The sequence below is a fragment of the Thalia democratica genome, chromosome 2 (genome assembly GCF_965202585.1).
Source record: "Thalia democratica chromosome 2, ktThaDemo2.hap1.1, whole genome shotgun sequence".
Classification (NCBI taxonomy): domain Eukaryota; kingdom Metazoa; phylum Chordata; class Thaliacea; order Salpida; family Salpidae; genus Thalia; species Thalia democratica.
In genome coordinates this window covers 53973431-53986839 of record NC_139166.1, presented here as the reverse complement: position 1 = coordinate 53986839, position 13409 = coordinate 53973431, and the positions used below count along the sequence as shown (strand labels likewise).

At 25.4% G+C, this 13409-nt stretch overlaps 1 protein-coding gene across 1 annotated transcript; it reads left to right on the top strand.

The window, feature by feature from the left end:
* The first annotated feature begins 275 nt into the window (after positions 1-275).
* LOC145829597 (organic cation transporter protein-like) lies at positions 276-12282 on the top strand. The gene is made up of 14 exons (XM_082937438.1): positions 276-453; positions 959-1072; positions 3196-3325; positions 4569-4672; positions 5123-5277; positions 5622-5746; positions 6058-6162; positions 6506-6610; positions 6670-6782; positions 7163-7245; positions 7554-7706; positions 8896-9004; positions 10814-10932; positions 11057-12282. Exons 1-14 carry the CDS (start codon positions 308-310, stop codon positions 11182-11184), a joined length of 1689 nt encoding a protein of 562 aa, XP_082793564.1. The 5' UTR covers positions 276-307; the 3' UTR covers positions 11185-12282.
* Positions 12283-13409: the final 1127 nt, after the last annotated feature.

The following is a 13409-nucleotide window of genomic DNA, read 5'->3' as shown; positions in this document are numbered from 1 at the left end:
AAACGAAATTGTAGTTTAATTGGCTGAAGGAAAACTGCAAAAAAATATGTACAAGTTGGTAATAATAACTTTCATTCATGAACTAGTGAGGCCAAAAAACTGATAAGTTCAATAATATTGTCCTTTAAAAAAGCTTGGAATGTAGCTAGTACGTCTCAACAATAGAGATTAAGCGCTTGAGCGAGTTCAATCGTGACGAAACACACAAAAACGCGTGTCAAATGAGAGAAGAAAAGAAAAATAAGCTTGCCGTGCAGCAGTGCACTCGCGTTCGAGGAGCATTGATTTTTGCACGCCGCTCAGCAAGATGATCAAGTTCGAAACAATTTTAGACCACATTGGCAACTTTGGAGTTGCTCAGATACTCATATTTCTTTCACTGTCTTACTACAGAGTGTTTTCAGCGTTTCACGCCTTAGCCACCGTTTTTATTGCCTATCAGCCGAGTTTTAGGTGAGAAAATGAACTTTGAGTAAAAAGTTTGCGAAAAACAAAAATGCTTCTTAAGTGCTTGTATAACTGCTGTTTATTCGACAAGCAACATTTTTTCATGATTTAAACTTGACATAAATACTTTTTTGGTTATGTAAAACTGACAATTTATTTTCAAATTTGAAGCATAAGTAGCAAACTTACTATTTGGTTTTTATTTTATTAGCAAAAAAATTTATACAACTGAAATCTGTTTTATTAATGGAAAAAGTAATACTTGCTTATATATAAATTTTGAAAAATTAGGAATTTGTAGAAAAAGTGTACTAAAAGTCTAACTTAATAAACTGACTACTCGGAAATCTTTTATTCTTTTTGATATTAAAAACAAACTAGCTTTGAAAGAAATTATATCATGAAATTTTCTACATTAAAAAAAAAAAGAACTTTTTTTTTACTATAAAATGTTATGAGAGTAAAAAAAAATCTGTTAACTACTTTTTCAAAAATATTTTAAATAATTTAGATGCAAACTAAGTGATGACATAGAAGACAAGCTTTTAAATTATTCACAACAACAAGCTATTGAAGCTTCTACTCCGTACGATCAGCTCAAAAAAACATACGATGGTTGCTATCGGTATTTTTTTTTTACAAAAGTATTTTTCAAGGAATTATTTTAGTTTTATACCTTCTTAATCTATTTTAATAAAGTTAGCAGTCAGCTTTGTTTTACAGAAAGTAACCGATAAGCTATGAAAACAAAGAAAAATTTAACAGTGTTTTTTTAACACCTTAAACTGCAGTAAAGTATGTACATAATTGGAAATACTTTCAAACAAAACTGCACAAAAATTTGTTGTCTTTTATTTTTACTAGTGTATTACTCACTGCTAGTTAATCTATATAAACCAAATTTTCAAATGTTTTAAGTTTGCACTTTTTTTCTTTGATTACTGTAGAATGAATTAAAACTTTAACTTAGATTATGTTTGAAAATCAGTATGTTGAAAATATAATTTTATTTTACAATCAGCGTTCCAACTAACAGTAACTTAGTTTATATTAATTTTATAAAAACTGAGAAGTTTAAGACGTATTTAAATTAAAAGTATGTCAAGAAAAGCTTCTAGATAAATTTTGATTCTAACAGTTTTGATTTTACAAGAGCAGCTAAAATATTTACTAATTAAAAAAAAATAGTTAAAAAAGTTCTTACTTTAAGACATCAAACTTTTTATAGCATTTGAAAGTTAATGCTTTCATAAGTTCTGGCAGAAATAACTTAAGAAATAAATATAGGGCTTAGAAAAACACAAAGAAAAAAAATATGTATACTAATAAAACTTAGTTTTACTTTTTTGATGAAAAGAATACCTGTGAGTATGCTTGTTATGCTAATAGTATAATGCATCATTTCCTTAATAAAAAGTACGTAGTTCACTCTATTGAGTATATTTAGGTTTGTTTACGGTTGGTAACTTAACACTATTTAGAATCTTACTTGACATGACTACATATAAAAAAGTAGGCTACGTCAAATGTATAAATGTTTAAATTTTAAATTAAAGCAGGTTGTGACATAAAAACTATTAGTTATGCAGTGTGCACTTATTATTTAAACTCACTGTGGACTTAAATGCATAACAGCTTACAAAAAAATAAGCTATCATTTACTGTGGTTGTTCTTCATAGTTTATTCACATAGTTTAGAAATATTAAGTTTTGTGTCTGTAAAACCAAATATCTTAAGTATTTAAGTTTAGCTTAATTTTATTTCTATAAGTTCAATGCTCAAAAATTTTATTTAATTAACGTTCTTTTTTTTTATTAATTATTTTTAGTTTTACATTTTGTAGAAATATATACATTTATACATATATTATTTTTGTTGCTATATAGATATTTTATATAAGTTTATATATAAGTTTAAATTATTTCCTTAAACATTTTTAATATAACACTTATAAAAACAGAGATTTGACTACTGTGAAAAAAATCGTTTTTAATAACAGAACGTTTTTTTGTTTCCGATTAAATAATAGTTTGAATTCGTTTGATTTTAAATATATACTTAAGGTTATAAAAACATAAAAAGCTAAAATTTTGAATTAAAACTTTGTATCATAATTCAAGTTTGTAATAGTTCAAAAATACTTAGCTCAAAAAAAAAGGGTTTTAGAATATGTATTTACTTTTGATATTTTAAGTTTGAAGCAACTAACTTGAGTTTAAAGTTGTTAATTATTAATTTAAAAACATTTAAATTTTACTTACCAATACACAACCAAACAAACAAATGCACATGTGATTTATAACTTATCTAGCTTTAATAATTAACATCTTTATTAAAGAAACAGCCATTTTGTTAACCTTTACAATAATGTTTTTTTTGAACTACAACTTGTAAAAAAGGTTGTCACATAGAATCTGTTTATATATACTAAATATGATAGTTGTTAAAACAGCTTGCAGTGTATAAGATTGGCTTGATATATTTTAAATTATAGAAATTTATTTCTCACAAACATGAGCATTGTTTGAATATGTTGACTTTCCAAAAACCATAAAAAATAGAGACGCACACTATTAAACTAAACTTAACAATCATACAAAATTTTAAAACAAAACATAAAGTGCTTAAACTTTAAAGCTTTTTAGCCTGAAAAAAATATTCATATACTTTCGTTACTTTAAGCTTAAAACTACTGACTTAGGGTTTATAACTCATCAAGTGTTAATTTCAAAACGTTCACGTTCCAGATACCAATACACCAACAACACAAGCAACTGCACAAACGAATCGTGCTTCGATGTATCAAAGGATCCTGTCAGATGCAGCGACGGATACGTGTTCGATCAATCCTTGTTCACTCAAACTGTTGTGACTGAGGTTATAAAATGATTTTATCTATTCTAAAAGGCTATTAACTTTAGTTTTTTAATTGTAAATTTAACTTTAACTGACTTGTAACATTTCTTAAAAGCTTTTGTGATATTAAAAATAAAGGTTATTTTGATTTGTTTTCTAAAGTTTTAAAAAGAACCAATTGTAAATTTAGTTTCAGCATAAAAAAACTCAAAGTATCTTAAAAAATATTTTATAACTTGTGCTACATAAACTTAATTCAATAAATTTAAGTACATCTTTCAAACTAAAACTTACTTTAACTTTTAGATAAAGATAAACCTTTAAAAAGTAAGTAAAAACGCTACACAAAATAATTATCTAGAGTTTTTATTAACTAAATGTACTTAAAATTTATGGAAATTCATTTTGTGACAAACTCTAAGTTTTTATAACTTTTAAAGATTTAGTTACCCGAAAAATAAAAAGTATAAAGATAATTAAAAATAAAAATTCTACATATAGTGGTTATTACATAAAGTTTTTGTTATGTGGAATTCTAAGTAGAGGTTATATCGATCAAAGTACAAGCCACATTGAAATAAAAGCTATTATTATAGGTTATGTAAAATAAGCATATTAAGTAAAAACAATATATATGAAAAACAATATAGTTAAAATAAACAGTTGTGTACGAAATCGTTTAACTTACAGTTAGATTAAATTTTTTTTAAGTAAACTTAATAAAAACTTAAGTTTGTAGGTATTAAGCCTAACTTAATTAAGCAAGAGATTTAAAAAAAAACTTGTGCTTACCTAACAGTTCTTACAGCTCATATAAGTAAAATAATTAAAAAATAAAACAAAGTTATGATTTCAAAATTTTAAACTTATAGCTATAAAAGTTTAATTTTGAAAATTTAGACCGCTACAACTTAGATTAAGAGTACATTGAAGTTTTTTTAATACATTTTATTTTTTACAAATAACAAAAAAAATATAATAAGTAAAACTAGTGCAAATTTAAACTCCTCTAAACTAAAATAAGTAGTTTTCAATGAACTATTCTGTAACACGTTCAATAACAATTCATTATTTTTTCATATGGTAATGCTGCTTGGTTTTATTTCAGTGACCAACTAGGTATATTTTAAAACTAAAAAAAAAAAAAGTATTTTTTATCCTCTTAATTTTGTCGCAGATTGAAATTGAAATTTGTGTTGCAGTAACGTAACAAACAAACTGGTTAATTGTTTAAATATTTTTGAAATCAAAATATTTTTTTCAGTACAGTCTGGTATGCGACATGTTTTATGTGAACGCAATAGGGACGAGCATGTACCAAATTGGCAATTTTGTTGGATCTCTTGCTTTCGGAAATATTGCAGACAGGTTTACATCTGATACATAAATTCCCAAATCTTGAAAAATATTGTATTTCAAATATTCAGTTTGTTTCCTTAATATTAAAATATACTACATATGTTTTTACTTATTCCGACTAACGGCGTTTCACTGCTCTCACATAAATTTAAGAACAGATCTACGGAGTCTCAAAAAATCTCTAAACGTCGGAATAAATTTATAACATAAAAACATCTGTGGTATATATTCCGATAAGCTTAGCTTATCAGGATCTCTAGGATTTAACGCCTTTTAATGTTACATCTTATTAAAATATATAGATGTTAAAATTTATAAATCTAAGTAAGAGCTTGATTTTTCTTGCTAAAGTATTTCCCTTAAAACTGATTCAAAATCTGAAGTTTTCAAAAAATAATTTTTTTTTAGAAGCATATGCGATTCGTGTCTACAAAACTTAAAACTTAAACAAATTTGCAGATACGGACGTAAGATTACTTGCGTTGTAACCTTTGCACTGGCTTTAGTTTCCAGTTTTGTTCTTTCATACAGTACTTCTGTCACTACGTACATCATTACAAGGGGCCTCGCTTCAATGTTTGCATACGGAACTGCAATTGGCACTTATGTTTACGGTGAGTTTGAAAAAAGTTATTAAAGGCTTTAGCACTTTTGAATATTCGATACAAAAGTTTTTTGATTGTTTGAAATATGGTTCGATGTGCTTAATAAAATAAAACTTTTCACTTTATTTAGTGCATTTAGTATTTTTAATTACAGGTGAAATTTTATTTAGTTTAACTTGTTTTTTTTTGAAAGAGTTGAAATTTAACATGATGATGTTTTAATTTCTTTAAATGTCTAAATATTGAAAAAAAATGCGTGCCTTAAACAAGTCATTTTACCAAAACAAGTCTTTTTAAAACCATGAAAACTTCAGTTTTTAGGTTCAGGAAGGTATAACGAGTTTTACTTACAGTAACGGAGATTGTAGGGGTGAAATACAGAGCCTATGTCGCTGTCGGGTACCATCTACTTTATCCGGTCGGAACCATAATGCAGTCTCTAATCGCTTATTACTGGCGAGACTGGCACCAAATAATGGTCAGCAATTTTTTGGATAAGTTTTAAAAACAGATTTTAGTGTAATTTATTGTAATTGAAAAATTAATCCTAAAGGGTTTTACATTCCTAGACAGAAAAAGAAATTTTAACTTGTGTGAAGTTTTATGATGACGTAATAAAACATTTTCGTAAGCCTATTATCTTTGCTATAAAAATGCTTTTAAATGAACTAATTTTTATAAAACAGAACTGTAATAGTTCTGAATTAAAAAAGTAGTGACAGTCAAATATTAACCTTTAAACAAAATTATAAAGATACATATAAAAAACAATAAAAAAACAATTTACAGCTGATTTGTACGGTTTTAAGCGCACCTTTGCTTATTTTTTGTTTACTGATTCCGGAATCCCCACGATGGTTGTTCGCCACTGGTAAAAACGAAAAAGGAAAAAAAGTAAGTGAAATTTTAAAGTTAAAATTTTTGAGCTTGTTATTTTTATTTTTAATTTTTTTAATTTTGTTGTTTTTTTGCTTGTTTTTTTAATTTATTTTTGAAGTTGAAGAAAAAATTTGTACCTAAGTGTAAAATTTGAAGCTAAAAAAGTTTTTACTACCAACTTTCGATTTTTTATAAAGAATTTTTTATAAAACTACTCTTAGATTTTTAGTTTTATTCAAAACTTTGCCTTTCATACTAAAATATATATGTATTTTTTATTTGGTTTTTATATAACAAAACTTAGACATATTTGTATAACAACTATGCCTAGCTATTTTTTACATGTTTTACTCCACAGGTTGTAAAAAAACTTGCGAAACTTAACAACAAAACTATTGACGAGGACTTGTATGTAAAAGCAACTATTCAAACCGAAATTGAAAATAAAAACAATGAAAATGAGGTTTTTTACAAATTTCTTAATTTTTAACCAGAATAAAGTATTTTTTTACATCTTTTAAGAAAACTGGTGTTGATAATGAAACTGATAACGACTCAAAGACGGTTTACACGACATTGGATTTATTTAAAACGAAAAACATGAGAAATATGACTTTGAATGTTTTGTTTCAATGGTAAGTTTCCTTCAATTTATATTTAACAAAATATTTTGATGTGTAATAGATTGAAAATATGTTGAAGTTTGTTGTGCATATTGAAACTTAATTTTATTTTTATTTAATGTTAACATAAAATACTGAAATTATACACTACTGTAGCACGTTTTCTTTAAAACAAATAAACTATAAATAACAAAAAATTCCAAAATTTTCTATGAGAAACCTTTGGTTTATAGCACAATGCTTTTTTATACATAAGGTGTTCAAACTTATTGGAACTAAAATTAAAGTAGTAAAAACTCTACTTTAACTTTTTGATAAGTCTTTAATGTTGCTAAAGTGTTATATTAAAGAAGAATATAAAATAGCAATAGTTATTATTAAAATATTTTCAGGTTTACCGTAAATTTACTTTATTATGGTATATCTTTGAATGCAGACAACTTATCTGGCAGTGTTTTTGTGAACAATTCGTTGAGTAAGTTAAACTTTTTTTTGAATATTTTATCAATAATAAATATTTCTAAAGTGAATGTTGAGTTACTTTTTTACTTTTAGAAATATTTGAAACTTTATATCCTAAAATATACTTTTTAAACATCTCTATACCATACTTTTAACCTAAAAACTAAAACAACACGACACTTTGCTGCTGTTAGTTGAGTGCGCTTACAGATGTGCGCTGTTAAATTTTATCTCACAAGCGTCAAGTACTACAACTTATTTAGCTTAGGTAAAATTTAAAAACTAGAAAAAGGTTAACAATTTTTCGTTCTTCCGACGCAGACGCGGTGATGGAGATATTCGCGTACACTTTCACCTTGCTGCTGATGAACAAGCTGGGAAGAAGAATCTTCCTGTACGGTGGATCCTTCCTGGCAAGCTGCGGCCTCCTGGGATTGTCCCTCATCGTTGAGCTCAGCCCCGCAAACTCGCAAAGTAAACTGCTTGATTGTTTTTGTACTTTTTTGTTAGTTTTAGCTGACTTTTAATCGGTTTCTTTTAAACAAATAATTGATTTTTTTTATTATTTTGAAAGTCTAATTTTATAACAGTATTGTTAAATCATGACTTGCGTTATCTTGTTTCAAGATATCAAGTTAAAAGTTTAATTAGACAACTAAAACAATTTCTAACAAACATATTTGATTAAACTACTCAAAGTAACGGTCTGATTGTTTTTATTTCGTTATAAGTATTATCTTACTTCTAATCAGTGTCAAATCGATAAATGTTATGTGCTTAATCTAAAGTTTAATTTCTTTACAAGATTGTGAAATCAAGGCTTGCGTTTTCTTGTTTTAAGAAACGAAGTTTACTACAGAACTAAAATTATCTTTGAAACATAGATTAAGCTGTATTGAATTAATAGTTCTAAGCAACATGAAAAACTTACTTAAAATTAAAGCTGATTAATTGATAAGTTAACTAAACTAACTCCTAAGAGTAAAGGAAAAACAAAAGTTATAATTACGTTATTCTATGACTTTAACTATTTTGATATGGATATAAAATAAAGTGCTTTTGTATTATAGTAGTCCTACACTCGAATCGTTTTAATATACATTATTCGCTTAATAACAAATTTTTATTTATAATAACAATGAATTTTTAGCTAAAAGCAAAACAAAACTTGTGTAGTAAAAAACTACAACTAGAAGCTAATGTTTATTAACTACTGATTTTTTTAACGCATATTTTTCCAAATTTTAGGTTAAAATCAGTACTTTTTATTGATAACTACAGCTACTTTAAGTAACCGCGGCCAGCGAAAGACTTTTTTCTATATATTACGGCCCGTGAACAATTTTTCTTAGAAAGTTTTCCCGTTACTCATAAAATGTTGCTGACCCGAGTATTAAAAGCTATACTAATAGAAAAACGTTGATAACAATAAGCTAGTTTCTAAAAGTAAATTATCAAGTTGCAAATATTTATTTTTAACGAAGCAAACCGTGTTTGATCACGTGTTTAATTTCTTAACAACTGTGACGTAAACATGCTTTTATATTTATGACCGATCATCAGTTAACCAATTTGACCAAAAATTGAAATTAATTGTTTAAACAGACTAAAATTTTGAACGCAAAACTCAAAACGCAAACTGAAATAACTTTAATTCAAACAGCAATGAAAATCCTGAGCGTGGTCTTCGCTTTGCTGGGAAAGTTCGGTTCTTCGGTTGCATCTTCGGGGATTTACACCGTTACCGTCGAGTTGTTTCCCACAGTTCTCAGGTTGGTTACCGTAGAGTTGTTTCTTACAGTTCTAAAGTTTGCGATACCAAACTTTGTGAACAGTTTTTGAAACTTGGGGTTTTTTGTCGTAAATTGAAAAAAAAAGTTCTTTTGTAAATAATTTCAACTGAATAGTTTAAAAACCTAAGCTGTAATGTGATTTTAAATCTAAAAATAATTAAATTTTATTCAGCCAGTTAAAATATTCTTTATCTAAGTCTGGTATAAGTAATTTTTTTACAAAACTGATGCTTTGCTCTTGTGAATTATCAAACATTTTAATTAAAAAATTAGTTAATGGAACTTTAGCTTTCAACTTTAAAATGTTCGAATATAAAAACTACATAAGTAGAATTTTATTTACACAACTTCAATATAAAAACTTCCAAAGTAAGTACAGCACTTTTAGCTTTATTATTTTTAGAGTTTGATAACAATAACAACACTCCCGTAATTTTTTGTGCTTTGATAAAATTAAATCGTTGTCATAACACTTATCATACAGCAACAACAAATTTCTGAACACTTTTAGTAACGTTTTTATTAAATGTAAAAAAAAATGTTTTTATTCACATTTACTACTGTTTACAACAATTAAAACTTTTAGTTTTTCAGTTTATTTATTACTAAATGATTTTAACTTTGTTTCAATTTATTCAAACAAAAATTAAACAAAATATTGTAGATTTATCTACTAAATTAGTTTAACTTTTGTTTGTATAACTATAACCTAAAAAAAGATTTTTTTCTAGTTTTAAGACTTATTAGAAAAACTCTTAAAATAAACAAATCTGGGTATTAATTTAATAATCTAAATAATATTTGGTGTTAGTTTTATATCTACTAACCCTGAACTTAAAACAAAGAAAGACTCCGCACTTACCTTTTTTATAGTTTTTATCTACACTAATTTTTATAAAAAGTTGGGTTTTTGTAATTTGTATTATTGTTATGGAATAAATCATTTTTTTTTATCAATTTTTTATAAATTTTTGTATATTATAAAAAAAAATTAAATGTTTAAAGAATTGAATAAAGCGTTCAAAGCAAAAAATAATGTTTAGCTTTTTTTTTAAATAGTTTAAAGATGGTTGTTTAAAGATTACTTTATTGTTAGATTTCGTTCTTGATGTACAAAAAAGTCGTATTCTAGTAATACTTACAGTTCAGCTTTTTTATCATATACTAATTTAAACTCTCTTTGCTTTTGATTTTTTTGATTTTTTAGCTCACTCATTTTTTACTGATATTTAAAAAACTCTAAATCTATTGATGAGTAAGCAAAAGCATAAAACTTTAATAAAAAGTATAAACTTTAATTTTAATATAACTGTATGAATTTTTTTAAAGTCACAAAAATTTAAGAAGCAACAAATTAGTGAATTCTTTTATTAAAAAAAAAAATTCAGTAAAACACTACAATTTTGTTTACATTTTAATAAACATACAAAAAAAAAAAATTTTCAACAACAAACTAATAAAATGCAACACAACTTTAATAATTAACTAAATTTATTGTAGTTAACATTAGTTAAATACAGTTACAGCAATTTTAACCGCAAGGTAAATACTAAAGAGCGTTGTCGAAAAGTACTTCTATTTGTGTTTTTGTTTTATAAGTTATTAACAATACCTAGTTGTGTAATATTTTAACGGAAAAACAATTATTTCCAAGTCTGATATAAGTTTTTCAAGAAAGTTAAAAATATTTCATAGTACTCTCAAATTTTTCAAATAACTCCAACATTTTTTTTGATTCATCAAACATTTAAATTTTACTTTCTTTAGTTCATCTTTTAACTTTTTTAGGAGCAACGGATTAGGATTGGGATCGGCTTCTTCCAGGGTCGGAGGAACCATCGCCCCGTTCGTGCTTCTTCTCAGACAGTACGTCAGGTGGCTTCCCAACGTTACGCTCCTCGTCATTGGTCAGTTTATGACGTGACAACCAATAACTAAAAATAGAAGAGAAGTTAATTGACAAGTTACTTTAACTTTAAACGAACTCTTTTAAGTTAAGATAAATGGCTATGATGGTCGTTTTTTCTGCAGGCTTTTTGGCTTCGTTTTCCGCTTTTTTCAATATTCCTGAAACGAACGGAAGAGAAATGCTGGACAATGTTGAGGAAGCTGAAAAGTTTTTGGGTGAAAAAGAAACTAAAAAGAGTGTAAAAGTCTAGTTTCAACAGAACTTTTTAAATTTGTGTACAAGTAACTAAAAATTTGTTAAATGTGATTTAATTAAACATCCGATGAAATCATACGAGCTTAATAGTTAACCTAAATTTTGTTCTAAATATAAAAGTTTTTCTAATAACTTTAAAAACTATTATTCAATACTTTTGTTTTTAATTACTCAAGATGACTTTTTTTTTAAAGTTTTAATTTTCTTAAAGTTTACAAAACAAAACTGTGAGGAAAAAGTATTTGACAATTTAGGTCAAAACTAAAAACTAATACGACTTGCTAAATAAATAGTTTTAATAATTTTAGAAAAAATAAACAAATCTAAAATACATAAAGTTTGAAATGTATTATTTTCATAAACTTGTATTAAAAACTGAACACATTTTTATCTTCAAATATACATTTGGAAGTGTCAAAGTTTTTACCTTAAAAGTTTAAGTATTAAAGACATGTTTTCAAAAGAAATGTTTTTACTAAAAATGAAAAAAAATGCTTAGGTTAAGTTGCATATTAAAAAACGATAACAGATTTTTCTATAACTATTTTTTAGCAATTTCTACAAACAAAAAGTAAAATAAATAGATGATTAAGAAACTACCCATTTTTGGTGTTTGCTTTTAACTTATAAAAGTACCTTTTACTGACTTAGGCAAGTAAATTTTGAAGTTTAATAATATTTTACTTACATTTGATCTCTTCGTTTTTAGTTTAAAAAATATTTCAAAACAAAACTTCGGTTTTTGTATTTTTATCATGCTAATTAAGAAAAAAACTAGGCTAACACAAATCGTTTAAATAAATATATTAAAGTTTGATAAACATTAGCAAGTAAAAAATGTTGCGACTACTAACGTTTTGTAGGAAGTTTTATGTACAACACAGTGGTTTGTGTATTTGTTGTAAAAATTTAACAAATACAATTTATTTTAGAAATAATTGGTTATGTTTATAAATCAGCTTATTATCTCTTATAAAAAGTTTTCATTCTTTTAAAAAACAGCATAACTAAAAATTATATGTTTATATTATATTATTATAATTATTATATTGTTGTCTTATTTACAAACTGCTTAAACTTTTAGCTTTATTATAATATTTCTTGTATTTTTTTTTAAATTGTTAAAAGATTAATGACTCTGGTGTTTTAATTACGACTACTATTTTGATATAAAAATTTTTGAGGTAAATTATTTAAATTTTTTACTACATACAATATGTTTTATTTTTAAATTTATATATTTAGTGCTTTTGAATTTCTTAATCCACATTTTATTTAAATTTGTTTCTTATTTTTTATTATTTTTTTTATTTATTTTTTATTTGTATAATTGGTATTTTATAATGTCCTGGACAAGACGTTAAAATGTATCTATAAAGTGTATGACCTGATAACCGAAAAGTATTTTCGTACACCAGGTTTCATGACTAAATTTTTTTGGTTGCTTTTTATTATGTTGTTAAATTAACAACATATATTTGTAGCTTAAAACATATTCGTTGTTATTTTTAATTTCTTTGTTGAAAAAGAATTATTTTTACATGTTTTTTTCGTAATTCTGGTTTCTTCTTAAGTTTTCTCTGATATTGAAAAGTATTTTGTAATTTTAACATAGTTTATTAGCAATAAGCTTTTATTTTACGTTTAACATAGAACATTGTGCATTTTTATACTTTTTATGTACTTTTATGGTTATTTATTGATAGTTAAAGAAATTATATTTGAATATTCTGATGTAATATAACCATGATAATCAAATATAACTGTTTATTCTATTCAAATAAGAATCACAGTTTGAAAATTCGTTCGCGGTAAAACTCAGTGATCTTATAAATTTTCAACAAACATTTTTAACTTTTTGGGATGGCCTATAAGTAAATGTATTGCCTGGATACTGTTATTTGTATTGTAGTCAATTAACAAATTACAAATGTTAACCATTTAAGTTTGTTTGTTTTACCTTTTGAATTACCTAAAAAAAAAATTTCCTGTAAACTAACTTACTCGTAAAACATACCTATGACATAACGTAGTTAAAAAGTTAAAAAACACTTTTGTTTTCTAATTTAAAAAGTGGAGTATTAAACTTTTTTTGGATGCATGTAATATTTTTAAAGGTTTATAAGTTAACGAAAACTCTGCGGTTTAACATGTTATACGGTACTTAATAAAATTTTACAATTAGTGAAAAATTACATAGATCCTCTTCATATTTGTCCA